The 17062-nt window shown below is 39.5% G+C and overlaps 1 protein-coding gene and 1 non-coding gene across 2 annotated transcripts; both read left to right on the forward strand.

The window, feature by feature from the left end:
• The first annotated feature begins 7179 nt into the window (after window positions 1-7179).
• Trnaa-ggc lies at window positions 7180-7254 on the forward strand. The gene has a single exon. It is a non-coding gene; the product is annotated as a tRNA-Ala (tRNA).
• Window positions 7255-8345: 1091 nt separating this feature from the next.
• On the forward strand, window positions 8346-16507 carry LOC125232939 (mitochondrial amidoxime reducing component 2-like). The gene is made up of 8 exons (XM_048138787.1): window positions 8346-8500; window positions 11852-12074; window positions 12644-12797; window positions 13749-13843; window positions 14698-14809; window positions 15052-15260; window positions 15649-15723; window positions 15970-16507. Exons 1-8 carry the CDS (start codon window positions 8488-8490, stop codon window positions 16097-16099), a joined length of 1011 nt encoding a protein of 336 aa, XP_047994744.1. The 5' UTR covers window positions 8346-8487; the 3' UTR covers window positions 16100-16507.
• The last annotated feature ends 555 nt before the right edge of the window (window positions 16508-17062 follow it).

Genomic DNA, 17062 nt, shown 5'->3' on the forward strand with positions numbered 1-17062 from the left:
GAATTTTTTCTACATTGCCTTCATAGACTATCAAAAAGCTTTTGACACTTTATCTCACTTGTCAATATGGGGGGCATTAAAAGAACAACAAGTAGAGCTCCAGTACATAGAAGTCTTAAAACAACTCTATAAACATACCACAAGTAGAGTCCAACTGGAAAGTATCGGCCCGCCAATAAAAATAGAACGAGGCGTGAGGCAGGGCGATCCAATGTCACCGTAGATTTTTATAGCAGTACTAGAGGCGATTATTAGCAAGCTGAATTGGTCTGGCCGAGGGCTGCCAGTTAACGGTAAATACCTAAATCACCTAAGGTTTGCCGACGACATCGTCCTGCTCTCAGAACGTTTTACGGACCTGGAATATATGATACACACTCTACAGGCTGCTAGTAGAGAGACAGGGCTAGAAATAAATCTCAGCAAATCAAAATTAATGACTAATAGTACGGAAAAACCACTGTATATCGATGATACAAAAATGGAGTACGTTAAAGACTACATATATCTCGGAAAACAAGTATCCTTTGACATGAAAAATATTGAACACGAAGTCGACAGGAGAATCAAGATCACCTGGAACAAAATGGAATTTATTTGTGGGTAGCCAAACAAACAACACGTCAAATTTGGTAGAGCTAAAATTTAATTTTCGGAAAAATAGTAATTTACATTGTATGAATGTAAAAACTGCTTACATGTGATACATAGATCCTCGTTTGCACCCACAGCAGTTATCAACACTCACATACAAAATTTCAACATCTCACAGTTTCATACACCAAAGTTCAAAGTTCGCAGTTAGTGGTGTACTCCCGAGACACACAATGGATCGCCTGGTGAAGCTCCAGAATAGCATTGATGGGATGAGGGCCATGTTCGAGTCCCGTATGACCTGCTTCGAGAACACCGTGGCCCCCCAGGGGAAAGAAGCGCTGCCAGATGAGTACACTGCCTTTAAAAGCTTTGTGTGGAATGCTCTTTCTAGTCTTCAAGAGCAAATGGAAGTTGTGATGAGCACCCTTGAAGAGATGGAGTCCCGCTCAAGGTCCAATATACTTCTTCTGCATGGTGTACCCGAAGAACAGGGAGAAAACACCTCAGCTGCAGCAGCGGCAATTGTCCAACAGACTCTTAAGGTGGAGGGGGTCGCTCTCATAGCATGCTATCGGCTGGGTAAGAAGTTGATACCAACGAAGCCACGGCCTATTCTACTCAAGTTCAGCTGTCAGCGGACTAGAGATGAAGTCTGGGCTAGTAAGAAGCTGCTGAAGGGCTCAGGACAAACTCTGTCGGAGTTTCTTACTAGCACTCGGCATGCGGTATTTCTGGAGGCCCGCAAGCGGTATGGTGTCAAGGACAGCTGGACCAGTGATGGGCGCATAGTGGTGCAGTGCCACGACGGAGTACGCCGCAGAGTTGTTACGATGGCCGAGTTGGAGGCATTGCCGGCCCCGCCAAATGCTGCTGATGTCGTGGGAGGTGTACAGGCAGGGGCAGGAGCGGCAGAAGGGAAAGTATCCCCGGCGGTTGTAGCACCAAGACCAGTTCGCCAGGCAAGGTCTGGGGCGGGCTCCGGTGCCGGCAAGCGTTGAGGACGTCTCCAGTGTGTGTTCGGTGGTTCTACGTCTGACAATTTTACTTTAATTTAGTTTCACCTTTAGCCGTGACGTCACAAGCCTCACTTGCATTTTATTTTTACTACGGTACATTATGGAATCATTTCAGTTTTTGCAGCGGTACCTTTAAAATAAGTTTTTCGTCGATTTGTTATTATACTACCGTGCAGTACTGTCACCTGTCACACTGAACTGACATTTGATTTGACGTCTTCAACGTTTTGTTTCTGCACTGCTAAGGTGTATTTTTCTGATTATTTCAACTTCCAATAATTTTGTGCGTTTTATAACTTAAAGTTATTTTTTCATGATGGATGGCGCAGCTCTCTGTGCCTATTTTCCTATTACTATTATTTTCTGTATCTTTGTTCTAAGTTTAAAATGTCTTAAAATTGTACGATTTGTAAAAGCTGCTGGCGAGCAGATGAGGAGGTTTACTATTAAGTTACTTAATAGTACTTAATATATATTTTATTTATTCTTATAATACTTTATATATTATAGACAATTTTATATATACATAAAATAGTACAAAACCATACACAATGTCAGATATTTCTAATACTAGTTTAGAAAGCGAGTTCTTCTCTCTTTCTTCTTCAAGCTTTTACGATTCTTTGAGTGATGTTTCAGATATAACTGATTTGGGAGTCCGTTTGCAATGTACGTTTGACTCTTCGTATAAAAACTTTAATGTCGTTCACATCAATGCACAGAGCGTGCCAGCACATTACACTGAACTGCTATCAGCCTTCAGCTCGAATAAGAATATCCATGCAATCTTAATTTCTGAGTCTTGGTTAAAACCTTCTCTACCTTCAACACTTTACCCATTGCCGGGGTACTGTTTGATACGGAACGACCGGACAGGCACTAGTGGAAGTGGAGCGGGAGCCATCCGAGGTGGGGGTGTAGCTATTTATATTAGGAGTAATATTGCTTGTCGGATAGTCGCGCAATCACCATCGGTCTACTCGAGTTCTGCAGAGTATCTTTTTTTAGAGGTCATATTACATCACACTAAAGTTCTTTTAGGCGTTTTTTACAGTCCATCTTCCAGTATTAATTATTTTGACACATTACACAATACTTTAATTGACATAACCCCCCAGTTTGACCATAGTATTATCATGGGTGATTTTAACACCTGCCTTCTTAAAAATGACCTTCGCTCTTCAAAGCTACACTCTCTTGCTACTTCTCTAAACCTTAGTATCTTACCTCTCACAGCCACCCATTTTTCGCATAACGGGCCTCCTTCCCTATTAGACCTCATTCTAACTTCTTCACCAGACCTGGTTTCTTCTCACGGCCAATATAATGCGGCTGGTTTCTCCAACCATGATTTAATATACGCTGCTTTCAGAATCCGTCCTCCAAAACGTAAACACAAAATTATAATGCGTCGCAACCTGCGTGACATGGATCTGCAGGCCTTTTATGCCGATTTATCGAGTGCGGATTGGCAAGGCCTGGAAAGTCTCGCTGATATCGATATGAAGGTGAGGACTTTCAATGACATATTGCTTAGGACCTATGACAAACACGCACCGTTGAAGCCCACACGCGTTAAGCACTTCCCTGCTCCGTGGCTCACACCGGAAATTAAGCTGCTGATGGCGAAGCGAGATCGTGCTCGTGTGAAGTTCCGACAAACTCCTTCTGACAGTAATCGTGAAAAGTATTTATCATTACGTAACCGCTGCAACAAGGTCTGTAGAGAGTCAAAGCGTCGGTACATACACCAATCTATTGAGGAGTGTCCTCCTGATAAGTTGTGGAAATTTTTAAAAACACTTGGAGTGGGTAAAACTCAATCGTTTGGTTCTAATTTCCTAGATATAAATGGCCTTAATATTTTTTTCAGTACTTCGCCGGTTATTCTCGATCCTATAGTTAAATGTTCCACTTTATCACTTCTTGCGGGTACCACTAATAACTTTAATTCAGTCCCCTTTGAAATCGGCCTTATCACCCCACAAGAAACACTTAAAATTCTGAAATCTATTAAAACGAAAGCCGTCGGTGACGATAACCTCAGTGTGGACATGCTTATGCTTGCGGCAGATTTCATTTCACCCATCATCTCCAACATCATCAATTTCTCCTTATCCACTGGAACATTTCCAGCATCCTGGAAGTATGCCCATGTCATCCCTCTTCCGAAAACTTCAAATCCTGCTTCTTTCTCCCAATACCGTCCTATCTCTATTCTCCCTGTATTATCCAAAATTATTGAACATTATGTGAACCGTCGTCTCCTATCTTATCTTAATCAAAATTCACTTTTTAATCCCCTCCAATCAGGATTTCGCCCCGGGCATAGCACAGTTACTGCTTTGGTTAAAGTCACCGACGATATTCGTTTCAATATAGAATCCAAAAAACTTACTGTCCTTGTACTACTTGATTTCAGTAGCGCCTTCAACACGGTAGACTTCGACATCCTTTTAGGTATATTGAGGAGCCTTAACATTTCCGAAACTTCTTTAGCCTGGTTTCGTAATTATCTTTATGGCAGACGCCAGCGTGTGAGAGTGGATGACAATATGTCCAACTGGTGCGAGCTTTCCGCCGGTGTTCCGCAAGGTGGGATCCTTTCACCCCTCTTATTTTCAATTTTTATTAATGGTATCACCACCGCGCTTACGTCTTCGTATCATCTTTATGCAGACGACCTACAGATCTATGCAGCGGCCTGTATAGACGATATTTCCTCATTGATTGCTCAGGTTAATTGTGACTTAGAGTCGATACGGGATTGGGCGAGTAAATTTGGCCTTAAGATTAATGCTCAGAAGTCACAGGCAATTGTCATTGGTAGCCCTTACTATGTGGGCAGGCTCTCAGACATGGTGATACCTGACATTTTGTTTGATGGGACTACTATCCCCCTTTCCTCTACTGTCCGAAATTTGGGTATCACCATGGATCAGACGCTTTCTTGGGCTCCTCACGTTACTCAAGTGAGTAAAAATATCTTTGGCTCCCTCCACTCTCTACGGCGACTGCAGAATTTCCTTCCTTTTCATACTAAGGTTACTCTTGCTCGTTCTCTTTTGCTTCCTCTTATTGACTATGGTGACGTTGCGTTTGTAGATCTTACCGAGGAATTGCTGGACAAACTGGAACGGTTGCAGAATGTCTGTATCAGGTATATATTTGGCCTCCGCAAATACGATCACATCTCTGAGTTTCGTTCCCGGCTTGGGTGGTTACCGATCCGCCGACGTAGAGATGTGCGTGTCCTGTCGTTGCTGTACAACGTACTCTATAACCCCTGTTCGCCAACTTACCTATCTGAGAGATTTAACTATCTGGCTGAAGGCAGTGAACACCGCTTACGTTCAAGCACTAATCTTACGCTTGCCATTCCGACAAATAATACACGTACGTATGCAAAGTCTTTCACGGTGCGCGCGGTGAAATTGTGGAATGAACTGCCCCGGTCTCTCAAACAGTCTCAGTCTGTGGCATCACTCAAGACTAATTTGAAGAAGCTTTGGCTTTCCAACCAAGCGTGATCTGGTTATGTGTATTCCTTCTGAACCTACTCCTATTTGAGAAGTACATATTTCTTGCGATATTCATATTTATGTATATATATATTTATATATCGTATTTTATTTGTGTATTCGTATATGTAGTTTATTTCATAATATTATTTAGTATTTATGTAGTTTATTTACTTGTGGACATTATTTTGGTTTATTTCTGACCTTTATTGTACTTCTGTAAGTTTGTCTATCTTGCCTACTTTAATGTTCCTCTCATCTAATCTAAGGTTAGCTGGAAGAGATCCCTTATAGGGATAAGTTCGCCTTTGTACCTCTGTTCCTGTAAACTGTATGTGAATCTGTTGTACACAATAAAGTGATTACTACTACTACTACTACTACAAATTCTGGAGCCAAAAAGAAGTTCTCAAGAGCACGTCAATGCCTATTAAATTCAAAAAGAAAATCATGGATTCATGCTTACTACCATCCCTCACATACGCAGCGCAAACTTGGAAATTTACCAAAAATATTAAAACAAAAATAACGACATGCCAAAGAAGTGTGGAGAGAAGTATTACTAATATTAGAAAAATCCAAAAAATCAATCACAGCATTATCCGATCTAAAACCAAGGTGATAGACGCGCTACAGTACGCAAAAAAGCAAAAATGGAGATGGGCAGGCCATGTCGCCAGGATGAAGTCGAACAGATGGGCGAAACAAATAACCATATGGCCAGGACCGCAAGGAAAACGTGCTAGCGGAAAACCATACACGCGATGGTCGGACGAGATAGTTAAGGTGGCAGGAAAAAACTGGATACAAAAAGCCCAAGACAGATCCAACTGGCTTACTCTGGAGGAGGCCTTCACCCGAGAAGGGGTTCTTGCAAACAAATGACGTATGGAACTATATTTGACATAATTAATTATACATATGTAATAAATTAGTAATTATAATTATAATAGACCGAATTTAAATGAAATTAATATAACCAAATCTTTAAGAATTATTGACGTTGTAAGAATGCAAGAAATAAAAGGCTTTTTTATTTTTTATTTTATTTTATTTTATTTATTATGAATTTTGATTCACTTGTAAGAACCTAAAAGTGATTTCAATTTTCTTGTGAATTATAAAGTAAGAAATAATGACAGGGATATTGTTCTGTCACTGTGTTTATATTGCTAAGTATTAGGATATTTTCACCAAAAATGTTTTATGTGAAACTAGGGTTGTAAATAGAAAAAAAACCAAATGTTTTTTTTTTCAGAATTATGAAAAAAAAACCGAGCACCCTGGTTTTTTTTCTAAATATGTTTTTTTTTCAGATGAACAAATAATACGACAATAACGGTTTTTCGTGAGTTGTAACGTGTTTCAATAACAATAACGTACATTTTAATTCAATTAACGTTCAGTATACAAACGTTTATTGGGGAATCCCCGATGCTGCGTGTAGCGTGGAGAGGCGGTGGTGTTGCCAACAGTAAATAGTGATAACTACCAACTACAGATTTCTTAAATGTTACTTTTATAAGAGCAGAAATTAAAGTTATTTGATTAAATTCGTTTAATAGTTAACATTAAGTCTAATAAAAAACCGTATAAAAGTATTAACTACTTTGCAAATATTGAGATTTCGTACTTTAGAAAAAAAACATACTCCAGAAAAAAAACTGTTTTTTTTTACGGTTTTTTTTCATGTTTTTTTTTCAAGCCAGAAAAAAAACCGTTTTTTTGCAACCCTATGTGAAACTATAAAAATGTAAAAAATTAAATCTCTCTATACAAATTAACTTGTGCTACTTGTTACTCGTTAATATAACTAACGCCTACTCAATTTGTTTTTTATCATGCAGAAACGTCTGCGAGCGATATTACATATATTTAAATTAAAGGAAAAATGGAAAAATTCACACCTCCGGCAGGACTCGAACCTGCGACCTTTGGCCTTGCCTGTTAAGATCTATTCTTACGGGTAGATGTTTGCTATGACGCCACCCTAAGGCGGTTGAGGATTGAGGGAAGGCATGGATCAATTCGCACACATCCAACAGGCCTCCGTGGCGCAGTTGGAAGCGCGATGGCCCCGGCAAGGCCAGAGGTCGCAGGTTCGAGTCCTGCCGGAGGTGTGAATTTTTCCATTTTTCCTTTAATTTAAATATATGTAATGCCTACTGAGTTTTAAATTGTGATTAGGTACTTAGTAAAGAGGTTAATTATGAAGTAGAAGTAATTATGTATTAACGGAAAAAGAGTAATCATAAATATTAAATTAATGATAAAATCTTCTGTATTTTTCCTTAAACATATGTTAATATCTATACTTACATAGCTCTGTAGAGTTGTAGGTATGTAACCGATGGTTTTCAAAATGTGGGTATTTAATTTTATTAAATTTGACCAGCTAATTAAATTGAATTTGACTTTAATTCAAATTGAATTTGACTTGGTTTACTGACCCGATATAATAGTTAATTAAAATGTTACTAACATTATACAACTCCCATGAGCCGTGGCAAATGCCGGGATAACGCAAGGAGGATGAGGATGATACAATCATTAAATTACAAAAACTAAATATAAAGAGTGTCTCTTTTCGCCTGACAATATTTGAATCTAAACCCAGCAGGTATTGTAACACTAATAACAAATTAGATCTCATGGACAATCAATAATAAATTATGCAATGTATTTTTGCCTCTGTGACAAACATCTACGTACTAAATGGGTAAATTAACATGTACAGTCAACGACACAAGTAGTTTACACATTTTAAGTACTTAAATCATTAATTTTGATCTTTTTTTTATTTTGATACATTTATTTAAAAATAAGCACAGTACGATGTAAATGAAATAAATTGAACATTAAGTATTACTTATTATAATTTTTTTATGCCATTCTTTAGCTCAAATTCCTCAGTCATTGACGTTTCCTCAAATCCTCACGCCCGGCGTTAATGCGCGCGCCGGCCAGCGACTGGCACCACGTGGTACACATCCAAATAGGCGGGTAGCAATGACCGTCCATCGAACCATTCCAAGACCTTATTAAAATTATACTAAGATCTACTATCGCTAACTGGTATTTTATGAATTTTATTAAAACGCCCCTAACCTAAATCCAAACCAACGCGTTTATTGTCAACGCAAGACTTTAGTCTAAAAAACGTTTTATATAGTGTTTGTTTATAAAAAAATGCCAGATAGTTTTTGCTAGCGATTATCCAAGCACAAACGAGTCTGGTGGTGCTGGTGCATTATCATTAGTCGTGAGCGCGGAACAGCGCGGTATTGCCGTCTCGCGTCTTCTATTGTATTGTTTTGTTATTTTGTATATATACCTACAGTCATAGTGGAGGAATGTCTAACTACGGTAAGGGTTCTTATTTATATTTTTTATTTTTAAATTTATATTCAGATTTGAACAATTTTATTATTAATATTAGTAAGTATTCTGATTTACTGTAACAGTGGAAGAAATTGAGTAACTTTATTGAATGCGTTAGCAACAACAAGCGAACTTTATATTAATCCTCTATAACACTACATCTCTGCCTAAACTTACTCGTTTAGTAAGATATTTAAGTATAAACTGACAACTGAGTGCATAACAATAATTATAGTTGGGTCATATGAAAGTGTCAAGTGACCCGAAGCCATAACGTTTTGGCCGACATGCCAACTAAATTAATTCTTGCAAACACACCTTTACGGACCTATCTAATCACGTAACACAAATCATCCGTACCTATCACAATCGCTTAAGCTTCTTTAGTGTATCGTAGCGTAGCAGACAGAGAGAGCATAAAGCGATTAGGTAAACTAGGTAGGCGTTTTATGTAGGTTATATTAGGTACCTACTGATGAATGATGATGCTCGGGGGACCCATCTTATAGTTTATATTTTTCCACAATTATTAATTTTAGCGCACCTCATTCTGACTTCTGATATATATTGTATAGGTCCCAGACATCATATAAACAGATGTTGCCAAGCAGTTTTGTGGTCCCCGTCCCCCCACCCCGCCAATTAAAAATTGCATACAAACAAAAAACAATTTTTCTTCAAATCATGCCGTGTAGGGTATCAAAAGAAAGGGCTTATTGAGTAGTTTACGAATATAAAGCAAAATCTATGTAATTTTTTTTGCAAACGAACATCCTCTTGGAGCCTCATCTATATCAAACTTCTTATCTCATCACATGTTAGTAAATAGTCTGCCGCACATTGCACATCACCTCGGTTTAAGACCCGAGCCACACTGAGGGCACAGATATAACTCGCTTAATTCACATATAGCTTTCTTTCCATCCTATAAATTTACGGTGAGAAAGATTTTTTCATTAAGTAATTAATCTATGTCTCCTTGCTGTAAGTCGAGGTCCCGGGAACGTCAAAGTACCCTTCCGTAACATCGCCAGACGTATCATTGACCCAAAACAACCGCGATAAGGGGGAGTAAACAAGTTCATTACAACGGAACCTCTGACCCTTTAGCACAACTTGCCTTGTCGCGCGCGAGTCCATACATCAAGCGCGACTTCTATATGGACTCGCGCGCGACAAGTTGTGCTAGACAATCAGAAGGAAGACATATGATACCTATAGATGATTATGAAGTGTCTTCACAATTACGACGACTACCATACTGCATATTTTAATGATCTCTCAGCAGTCTTGCTGAGCATTCCGATAATCAAAGAGGATCAAGTCTGTGGTGTGTCTGTGGTGCTACAAATCTTAAGATATTTACATTTTTAACTTTCTCAAAACGTGTGGATTGAGTGAGCACTCACAAAAAATTTATTATAAAAAAACCTGACACGTTAGTGGTTCGTTTTGTATTTTAAAATTCCCATTTCACTTTTACGAAACTATACACATATAATAGCGGTCTAAATCTTATGTTTTTTATCAAAATTCGGCTCTTTGAAAGTGTGAGGATTGAGTGAGCATAAGAAACTATTTGTAAAAAATTAAATACGTCACTAGGTGATCTAAAATTTATAGAGGTAAGATGGCATATTTTTTACTAAATGTTAGTATATAAATATTATATGTTAAATGAATACATTCACTGTTTTCGTTGGTAGTTTGTGAGAACTGAGTGAGCACAGCCGGCGTATCATGCTGCCAATTTTATCACTTATCCACGTGGATAAGACATCTGTCACTCTCACACTGACATACTTGCTAAAGCGTGACGGATGCTTTATCCACGTGGATAAGTGATTAAATTGGCAGCATGATACGCCGGCTGGTTAATGACTGTTATCTTTTGATTTACAAATTCAGAGATTCGTTTTACAATTGTTTTAGAACTTTTACTAAATGATCAGCATATTTTTTTTTTCGGAAGGTGCTCACTCAATCCACACGCACTCACGCACACAGTTACTGTCAAAGTAAAATGTGTAATCACAATCACAGTGCATAGACAGCCATCTCTCGACACAGGCTTAAAACTTTTAAACCTCAGTTTTGACAATTTGTCCCATATTATTAGCTTGATATGTGTTAAATTAAAATGTCAAATATTAATATTAGCGCCGTCTAGCCGAGCGTCCCCCAAAGGTGTATCGCCATCTAGGTCACCGCACCTTTTTCTATATGGTTTTGAGGTACGTTTTTTTCTTCGACTTTATCTAGCTGTCTATACGGAGTTACATATGTCTTTAGTAAAGGTAAAGACGAAAATAATTGGCGGTTAAATCAAATGCACATTGTGTGATGAGGGCTTTATTTCGATTCGAGAGATAATATGTAGCTTTCCTAAACAGACTTAAATAACTCTGTTTACTCTTGCATATCTTTAATTAACTGCGTTCATATTGTTGTCAATGACATTTGGAAATAACCTTTATTCAACTTATAAATCTTACAATGCAATTATTTATTCAGCTTTGTGCTTATATAAAACGAAATACGTACTAAACGGGCAGAGTCAAATTTGTTTTTAATGAGTAGGTACCTATTAGGTATTTCACTAGTCTGTTTTAATAGGAAAAATACAAAAATTGACACACGGTACATTTTCCCATTGACATATCATAGCAAATAAAACTATTAGGGTCAGTTGAAACAACCATAGTTAACAGACACATCAAGCCACGCAGCAGATATCTATAGAACTCCTTATAGAAAAAAAATCGCGGGGACAGATGGTTTCGTGCAATGCAACCGACCCAAGGTCGTAAAAAGAGGAATGTTACTAACGTTGTTCAGATGATCTAATCTTCTCCTTGCAATAAAAACCGGCCAAGAGCGTGTCGGGCCACGCTCAGTGTAGGGTTCCGTAGTTTTCCGTATTTTTCTCAAAAACTAGTTCCACTTTTGTGATTTTTTTCATATGTTTTAAACGTATGGTTCAAAAGTTAGAGGGGGGGGCACACCTTTTTTTTCCTTTAGGAGCGATTATTTCCGAAAATATTAATATTATCAAAAAACGACTTTAGTAAACCGTTATTCATTTTTAAACACCTATCCAACAATATATCACACGTTGGGGTTGGAATGAAAAAAAAAATCAGTCCCCACTTTACATGTAGGGGGGGTACCCTAACAAAACATTTTTTTCCACTTTTTATTTTACCACTTTGTAGGCGTAATTGATATACATATTGGTACCAAATTTCAGCTTCCTAGTAGGACGGACAGACAGACATGGCGAAACTATAAGGGTTCCTAGTTGACTACGGAACCCTAAAAAATGTCCCGTTCCAGCTCCCTACACCACAGCTGCAGCCGTGACCGCCGGCGTGCTCGGCAGCGCGTATTGCGCCTACCACATCTACCAACGCAGCAAGCCGAGGATACCCACGGAGTGGACGCAAGTCGGCACGCTACAGAAGATCTACACTTACCCGATCAAGTCGTGTGGCCCTGTGGTACTGGAGACGGGGGAATGCTCGACTCTGGGACTGAAGGATGGGTGGTTGAGAGACAGGTAAGATATTTATTGTTCTAGACTATTCTATACCTAACTGATGCTTCTACTAAAGGAGCAAGAGCAACCCAAAAATACCCACAGAGAGGACGCAAGTCGGCACGTTACTGTAGATTTACACTTACCCGGTCGTGCGGCCCTGTGGTACTGGAAACGGGGGAATGCTCGACCTTGGGACTGAAGGATGGGTGGTAAGACAGGTAAGATAAAGTAGATGATACCCACAGAGGCCACAGAATAGACCCAGGTGTCACGCTGCAGAAAATCTATACTTACGTGCGGTCCTGAGATACTGGAGACGGGAGAGTGCTCATCTCTGGGTAACTTCCCGAATCCCGACGCATTGATGATGATGATGATGTGTTCCTGTTATCCCTCACTAGGGACATAGGGCTCTTAGAAGAATCTTCCACTTTTCACGATCCTGGGCGACCCGACGCATTACAATAATGAAATAAGATCAGCTGTCTTTGTGGTGGAGTTTTCTTCAATTTCTTTTTAATTTAAGAGTCCTCTCGTAACATTTGTCACTTCATTCCCATCCTGAAACCATGCCTTTATCCTTCCAGAGTTCTGATGGTGATAGATGAGAAGGACAACTTCGTCACAGCGCGAGCGTACCCGGAGATGCTGCTGGTGTCCCCGTGTGTGCGCAGCTCTGTACTCACGCTCACACACAAGCACGACAAGCAGGTCCCGCCCGTGCACGTCAATTTGGCAGAGGTGAGAAAAATTTTATTTTATTTTATTAGAAGACCAACAGCTTTAACAAAAGAACATAGGCTTAAGACTAGGATACAAAAATGAAGCCAATAACAGTGGCCCGTTTCTCGAAAGGTACAAGCCTTGTATTACAAGTGTGTTTCCATGACAACCCATACGATTTGACAGTTCGCGCACTTGTAATACAAGGCTTGTACCTTTCGAGAAACGGGCCCCTGGTCTCCCTAACATATTACAAATGAAAGAATACGGATGGCTTAGATGCTAGATAATTAAAAACTACATATTATATAGTATGCGTTACAAACTTATGTGCGTGCGTGCGTGCGTGCGCGCGTGTGTGTGTGTGTGTGTGTGTGTGTGTGCGTGCGCGTGTGTGTGTGTGTGTGTGTGTGTGTGTGTGTGTGTGCGCGCGTGCGTGCGTGCGCGTGTGTGTGTGTGTGTGTTTACTCCTTCAATTAATCACTATCAATTTTATTCGCTAATGCGGTTTTAAACGATTTTTTGTTATTATGTACGAATGGGTCGATATCACTGAACTGATCGTTGTAAGTTTTGGAAATTCTATATAACACAGAATTCCCAGAATTGTGTAGCTTTATTTATTTTTTTTTTTTTTTATAATTTAATTGTGTACCAAACGAACAAAATATACCAATTTGCGCCGTTTAACCGCTGCAGACCGATATATATGATACACAATATTGAGTTCATTTTGCATTTAGAAGTCTGCTAAATAAGTAAAATCTCCGTATAAGTTCGTACTACTCGCTGCGACACAACACGCGCACGGCTCAGTGAAAAATTCAAAGCGGTTATAAGGTTAAAAAAGGGTCGAGACAACATTCCTTACACATCATCTAATATTCCGTAACCTCCTGAGTTAGTTAAGTTACCTGTTATCTGTGACATTATAATCTTGCAAGTTAATAATTATTAATTTCTTTACAGGTGATCGCGCTTCAGAAGCCTACTGAAGCCAAGGTGTGGGGTGTGCCAGTGCCGGTCTTTGACTGCGGCAAGGAAGTCTCAGAATGGTTTAACAAGTATGTACCTATGGTTCTTCAATAGTGCAGGTTTTGTTGTAATTATTAATAAATTATTAATGTGGCAAATGTATCAAATCGCCGTACGCGGTGTAAATTCGAGTCCGACGAAACCCGACGTCCCTACGCGAGCCAAAGCAGGGTGCCTTCGACGCTCAAAAAGACACGGAAGTAGACTTTAAATAGTTTGTAATGAAATTAATATAATTGGGGCTTTCCCCAAACTTAAACTTGATGAAAACAACGCAATCTCATTGAGTTTGGGTACCTATCTATGTGGCCCGTGGTTTGGGTCTTCCTGCGTCATAAATATTTAAAACTGAAAGTAGAATCTATTTTATGCGATTAACAACCGATTGTGATTGCGCCATAGGACGATTATAATAATATATTACATTTGTTAAGATATTGACATTTGACATGTTTTGGACAGGCGATAACGATAACCGGTGGTTGTTAAAAGTAAATCAGCACGGGAAGCATAGTCGCGCGATAGACGATAAAATAGCAGGCCGTCCCTATCGCACTATTTGTAAGTACAAATAGTGCGATAGGGAAGGCCTGCTATTTTATCGTCTATCGCGCGACCATGCTTCCCGTGCAGGACTTATCTAAAGTTATCACAGACGTTAGGTATCGACTTTATAAATAAGACGATTTTAACGCTGGTGACGTCTTGTTAATGGTACACCAGAAAGGTATGATTTTTAAAACAAATCAATATATCGCAATCTTCTTTTCTTTTCTTTTTTTTACTTTGAAGCCAAAGTGTGTTCTCCTATCCTTGTCACTTGAATAAGGATGGCACATGCACATACCTATACTTTTCTGTTTCATATGTAAAATGTTTGCAGACATCTGGGTCGCCCGTCCAGCACTTTCCGCCTAGTGTACTACGCTACGCAGCAGCCCAGGGAACTTAGAAGCAGCACTAACAAAATCTACAAGTTTACTAAGAATGATACGGTAAGCATAGCACGTGTTACTGTTAGTATTATTAAGACAGGGGAGTAACAAAACGCACAAATCGTATAATGTTGTAGAATATATAGTTAAAGATATTGATTCAAAACTCATTATTTTTGGTATTAAACAATATTTAACTTGGGTTTCGCGCTAAATTTTGAGCACCGAGCTAGTAAAAGATTCTAAACATAACCGACTGTTGTGAGAGTACCTAACTAAACTAAATTCAAACTATTTTCCAGGGCGCACTTCCTGATGAAACCCCATTCAACTTGATAAACGAAGCATCAGTCGAAGACCTCAACACACGCCTGCAGCTCACAGACCGTGTGTCGCACCACTTCTTCCGTCCCAACTTCATACTACAAGGGGCTCAAGCTTATGCTGAAGACAACTGGAAGTTCCTTAAGATAGGGAACGTCGTGTTTGAGATCCTGAAGCCATGTACTAGGTAATAACAACCATCCAACTTGATAAACGAAGCATCAGTAACCTCAACACAGGCCTGTAAATCACAAACCGGTGTCCTTTGGTCCTAGGCCTTAACAGGTTTTACATACATACATACAATCACGCCTAGCTGTTTCCCCTAAAGGGGTAGGCAGAGCACATGAAACTGCTAAAGTTACAGTGCCACTCTTGGCAAATAAGGTTGAAAGAAAACGAAATTGTGACATTGCAGTGACAGGTTGCCAGCCTCTCGCCTACGCCACAATTTAACCCATATCCCACAGTCGCCTTCTACGACACCCACGGGAAGAAAGGGGGTGGTGGAATTCTTAACCCGTTACCACACGGGTCACAGGTAACAGGTTTTAAATAATAAATATCTATTTCAGATGTGTGTTGACTACTATCGACCCGGAGACAGGCGTCCGCAACCCCAACACGCAACCGCTGGAAACATTAAAGAGGTAATTCATTCAGAAAATATTGAATTACTTTATAATTATCTGTCGACAGTTATCACTTCACAAACAATCACCGATGGGACCATCCATCATAGCTTGCACCGTCAATCCCTATAAATGTCTCAAAATTTTGGTTTTTTTTTTGCCCGTTTTTAGCCACTTTCATAGAACATAACGTGAAACCGAGCTCAAGCTATAAGGCGCCATCTATGTAAATCTTTGACAATTACAACCCTTTTTACTTCCCAGCTACCGTCAAATCGAGGACCCCGAGGTGCGGCGCTCGGCCGGCAACTCCCCGCGCATGGGGCTGCAGATGGCGCTGCGCTCGCCGCCCGGCGAATGGGTTAAACTCAACGACCCCATCTATGTCGCGTGATGTTGTTCACATCTTCGTAGGGTGCATGCGTGTACTGTCCATGTCCATACGCACTATACGCAGACCTAGCCTTACAGTCGCCGGCAATAATATCGTACAAAAACAAGGCTGCATCTTACATGCACTTATGGCTTTTGCGGCCTTCTTTTTGTGCGATTTATTGCCGGTGACCGTACAGTGCGTATATACTTTGAAGTTAATGAAATAGTAATAGTAAAATTTTATAGACGTCCAACTGTGAATTAATCGTATCTTATCTTTTTTACGCTAGTCATTTCTACCAGTTTTTTTTTTTAAATAAATGTCATATACAAAGAAAAAGTGACCAAGGCCTCCAAGTGTTCCGAGCTGGAATCGAACCAGCGTACTCCGTTAACCGGACGGATGCCTGTAAAACCACTCGGCCATCGGATCACGAAAGCAAGGGTCGAAATTTCCAAGTATATGACACAATTACCGAAGGCTTGGCGCCCCCCGCCATCTCTGAGGTAGAACCGAAACTAGTTCGACCTCCTAACTGAATCAACACATGTGATTACGAGCTAGCGAAAGCAGCAGAGCAGTTTTTTTTTGTGACTTTTACCTACTTGCATGTTTTATTATAAGTACAACATTCATTTTTTATATATTTTGATTCGTTTCTTGTTAATGAAGTGTGTATTTTTATGAACATTAAACTTTTAAGTGCTGTACATGATAAATCCGATGTTTCATTAACAAACAATATTTTTGTATTTTGTAATACCAAAGAGGATCGAGTATTATAGAGAGTTACTGTCAAAGTAAAATGTGTAATCACAGTGCATAGACAGCCATCTCTCGACACAAGCTTAAACCTTTGAACCTCAGTTTTGACAATTTGGCCCATATTGTTAGCTTGATATGTGTTAAAATGTCAAATATTAATATTAGCGCCATCTAGCTGAGCGTTCCCCAAAGGTGTAACGCCATCTAGGCCACCGT

Source organism: Leguminivora glycinivorella, chromosome 13, assembly GCF_023078275.1.
Source record: "Leguminivora glycinivorella isolate SPB_JAAS2020 chromosome 13, LegGlyc_1.1, whole genome shotgun sequence".
NCBI classification, from domain to species: Eukaryota; Metazoa; Arthropoda; class Insecta; order Lepidoptera; family Tortricidae; genus Leguminivora; species Leguminivora glycinivorella.

What these genes read in the sequence shown, in the direction of transcription:
- LOC125232939 (XM_048138787.1), top strand. An exon ending in TGCACGTCAATTTGGCAGAG is followed by an intron (nt 12,798 to 13,748) that starts GTGAGAAAAATT and finishes ATTTCTTTACAG; the next exon opens with GTGATCGCGCTTCAGAAGCC. An exon ending in AGTTTACTAAGAATGATACG is followed by an intron (nt 14,810 to 15,051) that starts GTAAGCATAGCA and finishes ACTATTTTCCAG; the next exon opens with GGCGCACTTCCTGATGAAAC.